This window comes from Sesamum indicum, linkage group LG10, assembly GCF_026168435.1.
Source record: "Sesamum indicum cultivar Baizhima isolate 11 linkage group LG10, ASM2616843v1, whole genome shotgun sequence".
NCBI classification, from domain to species: domain Eukaryota; kingdom Viridiplantae; phylum Streptophyta; class Magnoliopsida; order Lamiales; family Pedaliaceae; genus Sesamum; species Sesamum indicum.
In genome coordinates this window covers 2,623,224-2,642,000 of record NC_142666.1, presented here as the reverse complement: position 1 = coordinate 2,642,000, position 18,777 = coordinate 2,623,224, and the positions used below count along the sequence as shown (strand labels likewise).

At 33.2% G+C, this 18,777-nt stretch overlaps 2 protein-coding genes across 3 annotated transcripts; one reads left to right on the top strand and one right to left on the bottom strand.

Annotated features, from left to right (window-relative positions):
* Positions 1 to 7,619: 7,619 nt before the first annotated feature.
* Positions 7,620 to 10,378, top strand: LOC105172540 (nifU-like protein 2, chloroplastic). Its single transcript, XM_011094021.3, has 4 exons — positions 7,620 to 7,879; positions 7,995 to 8,106; positions 8,728 to 9,038; positions 9,951 to 10,378. Exons 1-4 carry the CDS (start codon positions 7,751 to 7,753, stop codon positions 10,140 to 10,142), a joined length of 744 nt encoding a protein of 247 aa, XP_011092323.1. The 5' UTR covers positions 7,620 to 7,750; the 3' UTR covers positions 10,143 to 10,378.
* Positions 10,379 to 11,098: 720 nt separating this feature from the next.
* On the bottom strand, positions 11,099 to 16,113 carry LOC105172541 (ATP phosphoribosyltransferase 2, chloroplastic). 2 transcript variants are annotated; one of them, XM_011094022.3, is made up of 11 exons: positions 15,677 to 16,113; positions 15,473 to 15,532; positions 14,972 to 15,085; positions 14,706 to 14,771; positions 14,489 to 14,596; positions 14,299 to 14,382; positions 12,499 to 12,600; positions 12,249 to 12,362; positions 12,095 to 12,175; positions 11,887 to 12,006; positions 11,099 to 11,613 (listed from the first exon to the last, which is right to left on the bottom strand). In XM_011094022.3, the coding sequence occupies exons 1-11, from the start codon at positions 15,917 to 15,919 to the stop codon at positions 11,518 to 11,520; spliced, it is 1,188 nt and encodes a 395-aa protein (XP_011092324.1). In that variant the 5' UTR covers positions 15,920 to 16,113; the 3' UTR covers positions 11,099 to 11,517. The 2 variants fall into 2 exon arrangements, with proteins under 2 accessions (XP_011092324.1, XP_011092325.1); XM_011094023.3 differs by lacking the exon at positions 14,489 to 14,596.
* Between the last annotated feature and the right edge of the window lie 2,664 nt (positions 16,114 to 18,777).

Below are 18,777 nucleotides of genomic sequence, written 5' to 3'. Positions count from 1 at the left end.
TTTATCTATTTTAATTTTAGTTATAATATATTTAATGCGTAAAATATTATTTATTATATACACGTAAGAATGATTTGCCACGACAACTAATTAGTACTATTACAAAACAAACTTTTTGAATACCCAAATTTACCCTTTACTTCACTTCTTCCCTTTAAAAAAAATTGATCAAATTAGTAATATCAATATTTTTTAATAACTCATAATTAATTTTTTTTCTCTTAACTACCCACTACTCCACATTTATCTTTCACATTATTTCTCCATATTTACTAGATTTTATAATTATAATTTATTATTTTACAATTTTTTAATTTTCTTTCATCATCTCACATAAAAAAAAATTATAAACTCGTAAAAATCGTGTGCGATGATAACTAATGTATTAAATGTGAGGGGCTTAGAATAGCTAACTTTAATTGTCAAAAAGTTTTATCAACCAAAATACATTAGGCATATCTATTTTTATGTAAAATGGCCATTTGTTTAATTTTTTTCTTAATAATGTTTTATTTATGTACATTTAAAATAAAAAGAATGAAAAAAATATTAATTGTATAAGTTATTTATTTTATATTTTTTTCTTCTTATACGTAAATAAAAATAATAAAAATTTAAATTATTCACCCATATTGAGTGTGTTGTTGTAGCTAAGTATATCTAATATAGATTCTTTTCTATATGGTTTTAATGTAGGTGTTCAAAAATCACATGATAGCCTAATAGTTATAATTAGCAATTTATTATGAAAATTGAATTAAAACTAATTAAATTCACAAATTTGTGATTTTGGAAGTCATTTTGGCTAATAATTGCACAAAAACGTAATTCATTAATGACATAATAAAATTAAGGGTAAATTACAACAATCTTTCTTGAGGTTTGACATAATTAAGAATATCCCCTCGTTGTTTAAAAAATTACAAATACCTCCTGATATTTGATGGAATTGTATAATCCTTAAATGGATTTATGGAATTGTCAATTTTACCCTATAGTATTTTTTATTTTTTAGAAAAAATAAAAACTTATAAAAAAACTCAAATGGGGTGGATGAAATTTTTTTAAAAATTATCCACTTAGTCCATAAAAAATTACAAAATAAATAAAATTATAATTTTTAGTTCACTTGAATATTTTCGTCAGTTCACCACAAGAAATGGATGTAAACCTAACGGATTGGTCAATCGTTAGACAACCGTTAAAATTAGAGGGTTATTGGTAATTTTTCAAATAATGAGAGAGTATTAATAATTATGCAATACATCATGAGAGGTCATTGTAATTTACCCTAAAATTAAATATGAGCAAATAGTTGATTTTTTAATTAATTAGTTACTTTTATATTTTTATATATTTAAAAAATACTACATATATATAAGTGGGTAATATTATGCCCTTCTATTTTTTTTCTATTATATTTGAGGAGAATTTAAGGGTGTTCACAGTTTGATTAAGGAGTCGAACAGAAATTTCAGTTTGATTTTAGATGGTCAGGTTTTTTTTCTAGGCTTGGTGACTGAACTAAACTGAAAACCAATTTTTTTATATATTTTAGTTTTATTAATTATATTAAAATATATTATTATATATTATATTATATATTATATAATTTACTTTTAACTTTACTCTTTCTCCTCTCTCTCTTCTAACTTGTTCCTCAATCGTCAATTCTTTGTTTATATTATCTAATAACAAGCTTAATCAATAATTTAATATTTTGATAATATTTTTGTAAATAAATACTTAATATAATGCATATGAATTTTATTATTATAATTTCAATTCATTACGATAAAATTGCATTTATAAATAATACATTCATTATATATTTTATTTTTTAAAATTTGATATTTTTGTACATATATTTTTGGACAAAAATTAAAAAAAAAAACTAAAATTATTTATATAATTTTTTTAAATAAATCAATCTCTTCGGTTTAAAAAACCCAAAAAGAATCCGGTTATAACCAAACCAAACCGACTATGTCCAGTTTTGCTTCGGTTCTTGAAAACGATAAACTGAATTGAACAGGCCTAGGAGTATTCCGTTACAATTATGTGATGATATCAGGTAATTATGATAATTATGCCATATTTATTTTGAGTTATTAGTTGGGATATCCCAATTAATCAAATTTAATTTTTTCTATACTTTGTTTAGAATCGGTCTGATATTAGTAATTAAAGTCCGCTACAATAATTTATTATGATTATAATTTTAAAATTATCTATACCACTTAAATCTTATCACGCCAAGTAAATAAGGCCTTAATGTATTAATTATTAATATAAAATTTTATAGTAAAAAGATAATTATTATTAATTCAGATATGCAATTACTATTAAAGTGGCTTGTGTTATTAGATTTATATACAATTTTAAGTCGTACAAGATCTTTAAATGAGATCGATTCCTACAAGATATAACATTTGGAGGGATAAATTACAACAACTTCTAATGAGGTTTGGCATAATTATGAATACTTGCTAATTTCACCAATCACCCTGAGGTATCTGGTGTGCCTAGTGTTTGTTTTAAGGGTAAGTTGATTTTCTCACTGATAGGATGTGAGAGAAAAATAGGAGTGTAGTCTCCTAGCAGTGGTAATCAATGCAAGGGTCATCTTTTCTGTGGGTGTGTATCGTCTTTCTCCATTGAGGACCTCGCTGACATAATAGATCGACATTTGTTGTCCTCCTTCTTTGAGAAACAGCACGGAGCTGATTGCTTGTGGGGTAGTTGATAGGTAGACATAAAGGGTATCCCCTAGTGAAGGTTTCACCAGCAAGGGGAGCCTTGTTAGATATTATTCGAAGCTCTCAAATGCTTGTTGGCAGGAATCATCCCAATTGAAGTCTTTCGGTTTCCGAAGCATTTTGAAGAAAGGCATGTTTTTTTTCTGCTGATTTAGAGATGAATTGGCTTAGTGCTGCTATCCTTTCTATCAACATTTGTACTTCATTGATGTCGGATGGGACCTTCATGTCTAGAATGACTTGATCTTAACAGGGTTGACTTCGATTCCTCTTTGGATGATCATAAATTCCAGGAAACGCCCTCGCTTTACTCCAAATGCACATTTTCCCAAATTGAGTTTCAATCGATGCTTTCTTAAGAAAGTCAATGTCTTCTCTAGGTCTGCCACATGATCTTGTGTTTCTTTGCTCTTTACAATCATGTCATCTACGTAAACTTTCGTGTTCCTTTCAAGCTGTGGTTGGAATATTTTGTCCACCAAGCTTTGATAGGTAGCTTTGGCATTCTTCAAGCTAAACAGCATGGCTATATAGCAAAAGGTCCCAACAGATGTAACGAAGCTGACTCTTTTGCGGTCTTCGAGAGCCAGCATTATCTGACGGTACCCTTGTGACGCGGATCATGCTTAGGAGTCCACATCTGGACATAGATTCCATCAGTTGATCGATTCGAGGAAGGGGATAAAAGTCTTTAGGACAAGCCTTATTGAGATCCCTGAAGTCAATGCACATTCATCATTTTTCTTCGGGCTTGGGTACTAACACCAAGTTGAATAGCCACTCGGGGAATTGTATTTCCTTAATGTGGTTAGCTATCGGCAGTTTGTCTACTTCTGCCTGAATAATCTTATCATTCTCAGGTCCAAAATATATCTTCTTTTGCTTCACCAGCTTTATGCGAGGGTCGACGTTAAGATGGTGTGTTATGACATTGGGATCAATTCCTTCTAGTTGAGAAACAATGCGTGTGAATTTTTCGGAATTTCCTGGTACAATCTTAATATTCATTATTTCTTCCAATGGTTGGACCTTAGCGGGTGCTTCCTCCCCTTTACCATTTTCGTCATTGTTTTTTTGCATTTATCGGGGGTGCTTCCTCATTGTGTTCACTGAAAGGTGTCCACTTGTTATACTGGTTAGAGAGCGCCACCTTATCCTACTTATTGGAAGGTATCTTTATCTCTACTTCTCTTTTGTCCTTTACATACAGCTTCATTTGTGAGATTGGAGGGGATCTCCTTATACTTCTCCTACTCATCCTAATGTAGAAAATTCGATTTTCATGTGATAGGAGGATATCACAGCTTGGAAGGCATTGAAGGTGGGCCTCTATAGAAATTTTAGTAATGTATTTGGCAGCTCAGATCAGGAGAGCGTTGAATTTCGCAACGGGGTTCATTTTGCTCACTCACATTTTGCATTGGCTCATTTAGCGCTTCATTATCATCACCATCGGGATTAATGTCCAATTAACTTGATATTGTTACAGAACTAGACTTCACATTAGCGCGATATGCACTAAACGATGGAAATAGAATTGATGAAATATTGTATCCTAGTGTATATGGTTGATTAATGTCAAGATCAAGGTCAAGATGTACTTGTGAAGAATAATCTTGTGTTTGAGTTGGCATATATGGAGCTGATTGAAACCAATCATCTTGAGGCGATTAAGGCATGTAGTAATCTTGAGGCGGTTGGAGCACGTAATAATCCTCAAGTTTATATATTGTAGAAGGACCAGCTATATCCACCACAACATCATAACGTTAAACTGAACCAATAGACATTCGGCTATAACTTCTTCTTTGCTTGTGGGATGTTGTGGGAGCATCATCGAATGGCGAAGTAATTTGTTGTGGCTGATGGTAATGGCTTTCTTGATAATATGTAACCCATGTTCGAATTTATTCATCAATTGCCCTTTAATATTTAGTGGTCTAGACTAACACAAAACTTCAAGGGCATTCACCTCTTTTGCCTGAAAATTGTAGAAAAATAATAAATATTGTATTGTAAAAAAAAGTATTTAAAATAAAGTATGTGATATTATATAACAACGTACCACAACTTACAACATAGTGCGCCTCCAGGTTAGTACCCGCTTTTCACACGTCTATTTGTAGATGGCGACGCGAATTTTTATGTTATGTTGTAGTACCATTCCCAATAAACCTATTTTTGTTTCACTTGTACATAACGTAATGTGTGTAGTTATCCAAGGTAGGTTTAAGAAGAAAATATGCATGTCACTAGATGACTGCTGAAGTCCCTACAATCTCCTCTCTCATGGGAGATAGGCAGTGACCAGATGACAAACAAGAAATTCAAAAGAAACCAACAATTCAAAGTACATCTACTCCTAACTTACAAGGATGAGGAATTGTCTATCTCATGCATAAACCATGAATGATATGAGCAGACTTTTATGGAGCAGGCATGTTTTGTAGTGACCGAGTAAGAGAATGGAAAAAGGATGGTGAAATGATCCAGATGACTTACAGCAGAATTTGAATCACTTGTTAAGCCAGGAATGATGATCACGATGGGTTTCTTATCATCTTGCTCCAGCACATCATTCACTTGATAGCCCAGATTCTTAACTAGAATGAAAAAGGCCAATATCTGTTAAAAACTATCAGAACTGGAATCAGACAATACAAGGTGTCAGAAACATATATCCCCTATTACATGTCTTAGGATAAATGATATCACTATAGATAGAATATGGCTACTTAAATTAGATTACCAACATTCTTTTCAGCGTATAATATTTTTTTCATACATAGTTCATAGGTCATGAGATTCACAAGAGAGGCAAAAGCTTGTTACCTTGTACATTCTTCACCCAATCTAATGCTAGTGTTCCACCCAATTCCACCCAATCTGTCTGCATACTTCATTCAATTAGTACTACTTTCTGCAACATCAACAAGGGACCACACCAAATTGCCTGATCCAACACACCAAATTGCCTGATCCATATATATACTCAAAAGTACCAACTCACTTTCTAAAATCCATTTCAGAATTCAAGAAGCTGAAAAGCAAGAAATCAAACTTCACCTTCTATAATTGACAACAGGCGAATTCCCCAAAAAATGCAAAAATACAGTCTGAAGATGCGGAATACATACCATGGAGTTGATAAATACCTATTGCCGACAGCACAGGAAGCAAGAAAAACATAAGCAAAAACACGAGAAACCCAAAACATGCAGCAACGCTGAACTAAATAGACGACTTTCGACGAGTCCCATACCTGCCATGAAGAACTCTACACTTTGAGACAACATCGCGGTAGAGTTGAGAGGAAGGATGGAAAGTCAAAACACCTTTCTGTCCCCTCAATCCGGTGAATAAATCTTGCAGGATATGAATTTCAAGAAAATTATGCAGAAACACAATAACAATCAACGATCATCCCAACAAATAGTGAGAAACCGGTATCAATAACATCGCCCTGAGCAACACCTCATACGGCGATTCAGCCGCCGCTGACTCTATTGGATTCAAGCATTCCATCGATCAATCCTGTGAAAATTATAGAAAAACGAAGCAAAGAAAGTATGTGTGTAGTGTGTGCAGTGTGACTGAAATTTGTTTTGTCTGATATGATATAATATGACCGTTATAACTTAGAAGGCTCTCCGATCATCTGGTACCCAATTAGAATGGATTTCTTGGCCACCAATAACTACGTTACACGTGTAATAAAAACTGAAAATATTACCGTTTACACTAACCTAGTTCTCTCCCTCTCTCTCTCTCTCTCTCACACACACACACACACTATATCTATATAAATATTTAGGGTTAGTTACATTCAGATGCTTCTAGAAATATGTATTTTAAAATTACATTTATATCCCTTTCAAAATCATTTTTGTTATGATTTTGTGACGAAAAATGATGATATTAGCATAAATTTTCAATTTTATCCCTCATTTAATTTTTTTATATAATAAATATGTATTTATGAAGAAAAAATATAATGATGGTATCCTCACTATATATATTATTATGAATACTCTTCGTTATTTGAAAAATTACAAATACCCTCATGATATTTGATAAAAAATATATAATTTTTAAATGGATGTAAAATTGTCAGCTTTGCCCTTATTATATTTAAAAAAATAAAAAATTATAAAAATCTGACAAACTAGATAAAAAGAAATTTAAAAATTATCCATAAAACATTTTAAAATAATCTTAAGAAAGAAGTAAAACTATAATTACTAGTCGACATGTGCATTTTAGTCAATTCACCATAAAAAATGAATGTAACCCTAATGAATTGGACTAATTATTAGACGTTTGTTAAAAGTAGGGGTATTTATAATTTTTTAAATAATAAAAAATATTTATAATTATGTCAAATTTCAAGATAACTCATCGTAATTTACCTTTATTTGAATTAAGTTTAAGTTCTAGTTATTCCCTCTTTATAATTTCACTTTAGGATAAATTATAATGGGCTCCCCTTATATTTGCCATAATTGTAAATACTTTCTCATTTTTTGAAAAAAAATTACAAATATCTCCTTACAATTAATAGTTGTCTGACAAATAGTTATATAAGAGTATTCATTACACAGTCGTTAATTTAAAAAATATTTATAATTTTTTAAAAATAAAAAAATTTATAATTATGGCAAATTTTGGGGATCCTATTATAATTCTAGAGGTATTTGGGAGAAGACCGTTAATTTTAAAAATATTTATAATATTTTATAAAACAAGATATATAATTGGGACAAATTTTGGAGATTGTGATTTATCTAAACAAATTATTTAACTTTTTTATAAATAGTAAAATATAAAATATTATAATGTTGAAATAAATTGACATTAAAGAAAAAATTAAGAGGAAGTAGAGTCGGAACAAAGACAAGTTCCCCACAACAGCACAGGTGAGAGAGGAAGAGAATTATTCCACCGCACCAAATATTGATTTCTTGCGACTTTCACAGCCTATCGGCACGGTGATGCGGGCGGCCATGGCGGTGATGTCTCCGCCGTATGCTTACAGTTACAGCCTACACCAAACCCTAGACCCCTCTTGCTCTCCTTCGCCTTCCTCCGCCCCGATGTTCCGCTGCCCTTCTTCTCCCAAGGTCGTGAGTGCGTGTGTTTGATTAACTAATGCTTTTGCAGCAGTTTGGTTTTCTTGTGTGGAGGTGCGGTTTTTGTGATTTTTGGAAATAAGGATTTTTAGTTTGATTTTCGTAGGTTTCGAGCTTCTTTGGCTCTCGAATTTCGCTTTCCAGGGGGCTCAATCAGGTGTGGCGAGCCTCTTCGGATCGTCAGCGGTATGGTTTGGGCTCTGTTTCTCGGCGGCCAGGTGAGCCTTGGGGTCCTTTTCCTCTGTTTTGATTTTTGTGAGACAGCGTTTGGTAGATGATGAAATTGATAAATTTTACATGTTGAGTAATCGACTGTCGAAGTATGCGTGTATCAGTTTAGTTCCTATTCCGATTTTACATTTCAGGAGAAAATGAGGGATGATATTAGTTGGCTTGAATTTATGTTTATGGCCTTATATATGGTAATTTATTACAAACATTTGGTTCTGCAGTGCACTTTATACTATGTTTAGATAGTTTATTTATTCATCTTAGAAGTTTTGTGTTGTAATAATTTCTCTTCAGTTAGAGAAACACTGTCTGTCTCAACAAATATGTTGTTGTACTGAAAAGATAAACCTTCTATGCACATAGTAAAGCTTTCTACTAATGCATGACTTGGTTATGAATCCAATATAAGAATTTTCATCGTTGTCGAGTGCGTGTTGCAGTGATTGTTTATGTTATATCAACAATTATTTTGTTATACTGCCAACACAAACCTTCTATGCAGATAGTAAGCTTTCTACTAATGCACAACTTGGTTTTGGATCCAATATAAGAATTATTATCGCTGTTGAGTTGAATAATGTGTAAAATCTGCACCATCATTTTTGCAGGGATAAAGGCGGTTGCCACACCTGAGTCAGCTCTGGAGTTGCCACTAACAGCGGAAAATGTTGAGAGCGTGTTGGATGAAATTCGACCTTATCTCATAGCAGATGGGGGTAATGTTGCATTACATGAAATTGATGGCAATGTCGTGAAACTGAAATTACAAGGAGCATGTGGCTCCTGTCCTAGTGCTGTAATGACAATGAAAATGGGCATTGAGCGTCGTCTAATGGAAAAGATCCCTGAAGTTGTCGCAGTTGAATCAATACCAGATGAAGAAACAGGCCTTGAGCTAAATGAAGAAAACATAGAGAAGGTAAATATTTCTTTCAACTGGTTTCAATCTTCGTGAAATGGTAGAATTCAAAATTGTACTTTTTTTTGGTTCAAATGACGTATCACTTTTATATTTGTGCCATATCATGTTAACTAATTCTTCACCTCTTTGAAAAGTTATATAATTGTGTTTCTGGCTTAATTCTGTTATCCAAAGATGTAAATCTGCTTTTTGTATTTGAAGACAACTGAATCTAACTTTTTAGCATATTGGGATGGATTAATGACAAAAAACTGGAAAGGAGTAGCGGCAAGTGTGAGTGGAGGGCTGAAGTTGTGGAAAGATGGCTTGATAACTTGTGCTGGGCTGCTGGCATATCAAGATAATTGGAAAAAGAAAAGAATGAAATTATTCTAAAACAAGGAAATTAAATTATAAATATCGGTTAGGGGATCTAATTTGACTCGTTTAATGTTCTAGAAATATGTTTGGAGTGTTAAGTTGATTCTTGCTTTGGTCAAACCTATGCTTTGTTATTAAGCTGTTTCCTTGTATTAGTTGTAGATCTCTTGGAGCCTAAAAGTAGATCTGCAGTGGTAAATAACTTAATAAAGATCAATTTATTGAGTTTTCCCTAGTACTGGAACTGGTATACTGTTTACGCTTCCTTGTTATTTCACTTACAGTCTGATGCCTAGTGGTTCTTGGTGTGATTCCTCGATTTCTTGTTTGTCCTTTGCCTTTCTTCTTTTTATTTCACAAGCTTCTGTGGTGCCCATTCAATTTGTATTCTCCTTGGACAGCTTAATTATTTAAACTGGACATATTTTCTCTTCTGGAAGGTGAATCTGGCATTTCGTTTACACTTTGCATTTGACTTACCATCATAAAACTCCTTTCTCAACCGTGTTTGTGAACAAAGGTTTATACCTAAGAACTTCTAATTTTCAGGTGCTCGAAGAAATTAGACCTTACCTTGTTGGAGCGGCTGGTGGGGATTTAGAGCTAGTAGAAATTGAGGAGCCAATAGTTAAAGTAAGAATAACTGGCCCTGCAGCGGGTGTGATGACTGTCCGAGTTGCTGTCACCCAGAAACTTCGAGAAAAGATTCCAGCCATTGCAGCAGTTCAACTTTTGTCTTAAATATTAACGATCCTTCTACACCAAGTATGTCCTGTTTGCCCGAAAACCTTGTGCAGTGATTGAAATTTAAACCTTTTTACCACATTAATGAGACTGGGTTCTGTAAAATATAGAAGCAGCAATGTGGTGGAGAGGCGCATGCACCATACTCATGTTTGATTTATCTACTTCTATATAACCTGCTGCTATGTACATATATATTGGCCCAGTGGTTGGATAAGAAATTTCTGCTCAGATATCCTATTTCTTCAAGTTTAGAGGTGCATTTTTTTTCACTCTTATTCCCATCTAGTGGAGAACAGATGTCTTAATTGCAGTCTATAAATTGCACCTCTGTACTGAAATACTGCGAAATTTTGGGTTAAGATAGGTTGCATATGCTGGTCAATTTTCAGCGTGACTGGAAGTCTGAACAAAAGCCATGGGGGATACTTTTCTCGAAATCTATTGGATTTAGAGAAGGGTTATGAATAATTTGTCGAAGCAACTTGTACTAAAAATTTAAGCATTGGTGTAGCATTATAAGGGTGATATATTAGAGGTTTGACACAGTCAAATCAACAATAAATTGCGATGCTTTGGGACTTTCTCAGTTGAAGCAGCAATTGGTGCATTTCACCAGGAAACCTCCCAATTCTCAGTTGAAGTAGCAATTGGTGCATTTCAGCAGGAAACCACCTCCAAAAGTATAGTAAACGCAATAGGGAAATAGAAACAAATATACAGAGAAAGCAAATACATGACATAATGAAAATAGTAAAAGTTTTCAATAAAATTCAAGCACAGCTTTTGAAGTCTCAATTCCTAACTTTTGAAATAACCTTACCCACATACCAGACTTACACAAGATATTTATGGAACCAGAAGAACTGTTAGCATAAATCCCTAGTAATAATCTGATTAACTAATCCCTAGTAGCAATTGTATCCAGACTTGATAACAAGGTAAAACCTACATCCCACAGAAGAATACATATTATTAAGTAAAAACAACAATCTTATTTAGCTTATACAATTAACACCTTGACAAACATCCTCGACTTTTCTGTTATCTTACAAATGAAACATCCTCGAACGAGAAATGGACACAAATAGCAGGCGCAATTTGTACTGCAACACTAGTCCTCTAAGACATCATGATGATACACTCACCATGTTGCCCCTGGTACTTGGCATCAAAATTTAATGATACAAAAACCAGAAGATTGTACAACAAGAGATGATATTGATCTACTCTACTCAACTAAAACAAATAATGAAATCCGAAAGATACAAGAATAACAAGACTAAGAAAAAACCTCAACTTTTCTAGATTTCAGTTGGCCTCTCCCTTATGTTTGGAAGATTGTGAAAAAACAAGGTACAAGTGGAGATGACTAGAGCCCCAACTTTGAAAGAAGCTGACGCCATCTGGGAGTTTCCTCGTCAAAAATGTAGGTCAGAGGTGAAATCAGAACCCCACTACCACCAATCTGCATCAGATGTCATGTGTGAACTACAGCAAGTAGGAAACATGTCCAAAGGCAAATAAAAGAGAAAGGCTTGAAAGTGCAAAGACAAGATTGTTGCGGGGCCAGATTTTAAGATAAATTTTTCCAGGAAAATGGTTTAAACTTTCATGCAAACATGGACATAAACATTATACCAAACGTTCCAAGCAAGCGAATCTCTTATTCAAAACCATATCTTACAACCCAAACATGCATGAGCATACACAATAGATGTACTAAAGAGTTAATTCTCACCGCTCTCAGCTGCCGAACAGATTTGTAAAGTGCTTTCTTTGGTACACATATAACTATAGCGAAATAATCTGCTGCAACCTTCCCACCACGCTTAGTGAAAACTGGGCTTATGGTTGGTCCCTGCATACAGAATGAAACACGTAAGTAGCTTTTCATATTAATAGAATGGTGCTACCAACAGACAGTTCCTGTTGTGAGGTAGCCACACCTGCAACCCAGATAAAGATGGTTGGCTTAGTATTCGCTCAGCCACTTCCTCTGCACTTTTTCCCCTCATGTTGGCAGTTACCTGGCATGAGAACAGTAAATAACAAGAAAAACTAGGAATAGAAGATTCGCATCAATAAATAAATTATCCGAACCGTGAATTGACCAACAGCCTTTAAGTGTGCTTCCAATCTTTCAAGCATCTCATGAGTTATATCAAGAACACCTTTTCGCTGGATCAGCGACCTTCTGCTAGCAACAAGAACAGCCTGACATGATAAACCTAGGTCAAAGGAGATCGAGCAAGGAGCAACTCCAATTCATGGTCATAACTGTACCTCAATAACAAAACCAAACAATAAACTTGCAGGCTAAGGGATCCTACTAATAATCTGAAACTGTTACCTGACTTTCCAAGATAATGCCACCTTCAATTTCTTTCAGATTATTCTCTCTTAATGTTGTTCCACTACTCACAAGGTCCACAATAGCATCAGCTATCCCCATCTGAGGAAAAGAGAAAGAATGATGCAATCAGCATTTGTCCGATGGATGACACCAAAACAGCAAACATAGGTAAGCATGTTGGCATCCAGACCAGAGGCAAGCATTTTAGGTTGCATGTCAATGAAAGAATTTAAATAAGAAGAATAATATAGGTCAAGGATTTCAAATAACTTCGTATTGCTGGGATTTCAAATCCACAATAACGACTAGGAAACTAGTTCAAAATGGAATTCAAAGATTTGAAATTCATTACAGCATGAAATTATCCAAACAAACTCAACAAATTTTTATTATCGAGTTCAAATTCTTAGCTCAAAGTCCATCAATACACACAAGCTTAGAGAATATCGCAGCAATGTGATAGAGCATTAAAAAATATAAGTAGAACTTCAAATTGAAATCGAGCACACAAAAAGAGCAATTTAAGCAACATAGTTTAGGATAACTCACCCAGATGGAAACAGTACCATCAACTCACAACATAAAGTCAATAAGATTAATTAAAATTCAACGGCACCTCACAATGATATGAAGAAAAATAAGCCTCTATGAGTGTGTCCGGAGGTATCTAAACTTTAACAGCAACTTGTGTGGTCCTAGGGCAAATGAAGTGATGAATACAGTGCAGACATGTTAAATACGATGTCATGAACAACTGCAACATCTTCCTTGAACACTCCACCTTATCTAAAAATTAAAAGTTTCAATTTCCACATTCTTGCTTATGGGTTCACCAGAAATATTCCTTTATTCCAAATTGCCCTTCATTTACTCAAGGCGCTTTATCTGAGCTCAAGTCCCCGAATAAAGAATGTCGGTGCTAAATAATTGTTAGATTTGCAGGCATGCTCAGCAACAGTCACCGTCCCATATAAGCAACAGAAATATAAGACGACCATATTATCTCACATATTTACGCTACCATTATGCTAATGCCACTTCAACTTGTACATCATATATGACAACAATATTAATTTAAAACACAAATGAATAGAGAGTTACACTAGTGGAAATTGCCTGTAAGTGGTAAGTTGAATAAGAAATTAATATGGCTTTTAACTTCCTGATTGAAAATGAAAGTGCGCTTGATTATCTTTGTCTTTTCTTGAATCCTACAACAACTGATTTTTCAGGTATGTATATCATCCGTATGACTTGATACTTGAAGATAAACTCAATTATCTATCACAGCGAGAAGGTTTTCAACTCAAATCAACCTAAAGGAATAAACAAATGACTAGAAACAATAAGTTGTGTGGGGCATAACTTCAAAATAAGCTTTAACGGAAGTTAAAAATTCATATAGAGTTTTCTTTACTCTTAAATATACAGCTCCTAAGTGTGGATTATTTGCAATGCATGTGGTTCTAGAATCAGGAATTCAACTTAAGTATGTCTAGATAAAAATGCAGTAAAGATAGAAATAACAAAAAAATGGGCAGCTGGATATTTGAAACAACCATATCATGTAGCAAAGCATTGGTGTTCTGGAAAAACCAAAATAAACATCTACTAATGGCTAATTATTTCCTCCATCAATAGACCCCTTGAGCAGACAGGAAGGAAATGACAAAGGAAAAAAAGGGAAAAAAGCGGAAAGAAATAGAAAGAGCACCACGAAAAGAAAAAGGACGAGAAATTATGCGATGATGGTAACAGGCTCTCTTGAACATATACAGAGAAAATTTCGATACTTACTGCAGGAGCTGCTTCAAGGGCTCCATCAGCAGTTGAGAAAGTCACATGCTTCAGTCCATTATCTTTCATAAACTTAGGACCCAACTGCAAGTAAAAGTATGTGTCAAATAGAATCTTGTGCGCATGAAGAAATAATCCAAAAGGAGAAAGAAAAACAGGATAAGGAATGGGAATTTCCGTATAGTCATACATAAGTAAAGCCAGTAGCAACTCGTAGAGGTCTCTCAGGTGTCCACTGTGGCATCTGTGCCAGCTCTTGCAAAGAATTTATGTTCTCAAAAATGCCATACTTGGGAATCTAACGAAAATATCATAGTTCAACAACATAATTCAATTTAAAGGGGGAGGTGGGGAGGAGGAAGAATAGTTAGTATTTTGTTGGTTGCAGTTATTAAAAGATTACTTACTGCTAGAGATAAACGGCAATCTCCATAGTCAAGAGCATCATGGACAATAATGAGATCTTCATTCTCCTGCAAAAACAATTTAAACAATGAGAATGTTATGAACAATCCTAAAGCAAATAGAGAAGTGCATCCATAAAAGTTCTCATACATGTTCTGACATAACACCAGAGTGGAGATATTTTCAAGGCCCCTTTTATTTCCAGGAGATTGTACGCTAATCATACAAACATTTCTTATTAGGAAAGACCAGTGGCCCTCATTCTTACCTGTCCATATTCCTTTACAGTGTCCAAACCAACAATTCCAAGGTCCAAATCTCCAGACACTAATTTCCTCACAACATCTTTTGGGCGCTGAAACCAAACTTCTAAATTCGTAATCTGCAATATAAAAGGCAACATTTAGCTATCATACAAATCAAGTAAATTCTTGTTCATAGGATGAACACCTGAGAAATGAAAAACAATTTTCTTGAACAGAAATGTTTACTCTAAAAATTGGGTAAATTATGTAGGATTGCAGAAATTATATACGTTCAGTATATATTCATAAAGGGCAGCTGATATAACATTTCAATTTAATGCTAATTTATAACAATCCAACTTACAACCCAATATCAATGATAAAAAAAAAATGCTAAAAAATAATTAATGTCGTTTATATAAAAATGAGAAGCCCGCAATAGACTTGTCTCAAAATTGGCAATGGCGACGGATTGATAACTTTTCAACGTAGAGCATTTCCTGAGCGATAAAAAATAAACGCACCTGAGGAATTTCTGCGACATACTGGCGCGGATTCACCTGCCTCACCGACAATTGACAATCCTTTACAGCCCCCCACCCCAGAACAACAAAGAAACAAAATCAGAGAATCTAGAGGGGGGGAAATCCTTATCAAGCACCTCACTGCTATAAATCTGCTGCAATACACACACAAGCACATAAAATATCATACAGTGTAAATGTTACCTTAAGAAGATCAAGAGTGTCTGTAGCCATTCGGCCTTTACTGGGCAATCCAAGCCGCACTTCATTTCTCTCAGAAGCCTTCTTATCCACATTTCCAATCACAACCGAAGCCGGCGACGCAACCGAGCAACAAGAAATGGTGAATTTCACGGAACCCGAATTGAAATTGGTTGAATAAGACGAGGTCGAGAAATGCGAAACCGATGGGCCACACTGCAGGAAAATTGTCCGCACCACTGACATCTTTCAGCTTTTCCTCTCTCTTCTGCCTCTTACAGTATCTTGCAGTCAGCGTCCTATGGTGTGTGTGCGTGAGAGAGAGACAGACAGTGAAAGAGAGAGACAGACAGTGAGAGAGAGAGAGACAGAGTGTGTGTGTGTGTGTGTGTGTGTGTGTAAGCGCCGCCGCAGATGTGCATTTGGGGGTGGGTGAAGGCATACGAGTAGATGCTGAGGAGGATGCTTAGTGGCTAGTATTCCCGTGAATCCGTCATGCTTCTCAATAGCTGCACCCGCCTCACAAACCCGACACGTGGATTCTCAGGGGCATATACAACAAGCAAATTTATATGCTAATTACATCATCCCCTAAAATTTTATATAATTACATATAAATCCTCTATAATTTAAAAAATTATATCAATATGCCCAAAAAATAGATTTATCGATTACTTAAAATTAATCGAATTTATTAATAATAATAAAAAATTAAATAAACGCTCATATTTAACTCGACTAATTTATTACAGGTCAAATAAATATTTTTTAATTAAAATTCGATTATAAGTCAATTGGGTTAGTTTGGATCATCTTTATTTATCCTATTAAAATATTTTCCCTTTTTTATTTTTTATTAAAGTACCAATGCCTATATTTAATAATTAATTTCAAAATAAATCTTATAAGTTTTCTTACTAATAAATAAATACAATTAAAAAAATCTTAAAAATAAAAATAAGCAAATAAAACATAATATAAAAAGACTCAAGGTATTAATATTAATGCATAAAAACTTATTATAAGAATAATTTAGTAATCCTTTACTAATATAGAGGGAAACTGGATTTGTATATATTATAAATAAATAAAAATAAGCAAAATGAAGGGATTATTTGTATGGTTATTTATTTATTAATTTCACGTTATTTATTCATAATTTTACAAAAAAAAATAAAATAAAATTGCATATTTAGAAATAAGGGTTAATAGGTATATGAGTCGTTTTGCACTTTGTCTCCCAATTTTTTCTTTTTTTGGACTCAATTGCTCAACATTTGATTTTAGCAGCACTTTGCACTTTTTTCTCTTTTGAGGAGCAAAGTGCAAAATGCCTCATACGTTGGGGTGTCTACTAATAACCTTAGAAATAAAGCGACTGATATGGTTTATTTATGGATAAATTGTATAAAATCTTTTTGTATTTTAAAATTTTAGCTAAAACCCCCACGTGTTAAAAAGTTAGGCACAAAATCCCATCACTGTGTTTGGTTTCATGTTTTGGCATTTATATAGACAAGATAAAACACATACAATATTTATATATATACGTATTTGTATATAAATATATATATATATATGTATGGGATATGATTTAATAATAAATAGTGATTTTTGTCTCTCAAATCCAACATCAAACCTACACCACTCATTTAAAATATTTTAAATTACCTCAAAATACAAGGCCAAATATATCATCTATCTCCAACACACATTTATGTATCTCTATTTTTCTATCTCTATCTCCAAACCACCGAAACAAAAGCACTCAAAACATAAATCCAAATACTACGCATGTGTGTGTTTTTGAAAATTATACATACTCTTCTTCTGTTAGTTAGGTTTAATTATGTTAAATTTTTTACTGAATTGCCTGTTATACTTTTGTTATAATACCCTTTATCTTTAATAGTAAAAAATCGACGGTCCAGATATAAAACAACTTAAAAATATATTATTTATTTATATATACACACAATTATATATACATATATAATACAATATTGATATATATATGTAGAGGTGCAACGCCACCGCCGACGACAGGGTTGCAGTAGCGACACATCACCACGCTAATCTTGTGCCAGTGTCGCCCATGCAAAAAGGGGCGATTGCTGCCCAAATTAGGGTGGCGTCACCCCCAATCTGGGTGACGGTGGTCGCCCACTTTGCTGGCCCGTCGTCGTCACCCAAATCCAGATAGGCGATGGCGGCGAAGAGTCGGTAAGAGTGAGCGATTTTTTATTTTTTTTAATATTTTAAAAATAAGTAAAAATGATAAGTTTTCTAAATTTTAAAAACAATAAAATTTCATTAAATATTTTTAGTGAATATTTTAATTTAATAACTATTTATATTAAATAATATATTTGAAAATATTAATATAATATTTTTATGTTTAATTAATATATTTTATGAATAAATAATTTATTTAGATATATTTAAGTTAAAGAATAATTAATTTTAGTTAATAATATATAATTATATAATTGATTGATTATATTTAATCAATGAAATATGATTTTTTAATATATTTATTTATTTTTGGTGAATTTTTAATTTAAATTTTTAATCTTTAAAAATTTTATATACTTTTTAGGTATTTTGATATTTAATTAATATATTTTATAAATAAAATAATTTATTAAAATATATTTAGATTAAATAATATTTTGAATTAATCAATAATATTATTATTCATTAAAATATAATTACATGTAAAAAAATGAGGGCGTGGACATTTGCACACATAAAGTAACACTAGAAAAGGTTAAAAACGAAGCCCACTTGCAAAATAGACTAATGTCAACCACTTTCCGTTAGTTTCTAATGGAGAGGGGTATTTTTGCTGTATTTTAAATAACATGGGGGTTTTCGCCTATAAAATTAACACATGGGGGTTTTATGCTATTTCACTAAAATACAAGAGGTGTTATGCAATTTAGCCGTAACTTACTTCATGTTATTGAGATAATAACAACATCGTCCTCTAAGGTTTGACAGAATAACATATAAATCTGTGATGGCTTGAAAAATTATATTTGATACCATTAGTTTTTGTTTCTATTCAATAAATAAATGCACTCGTCTGTCACAAATCACCG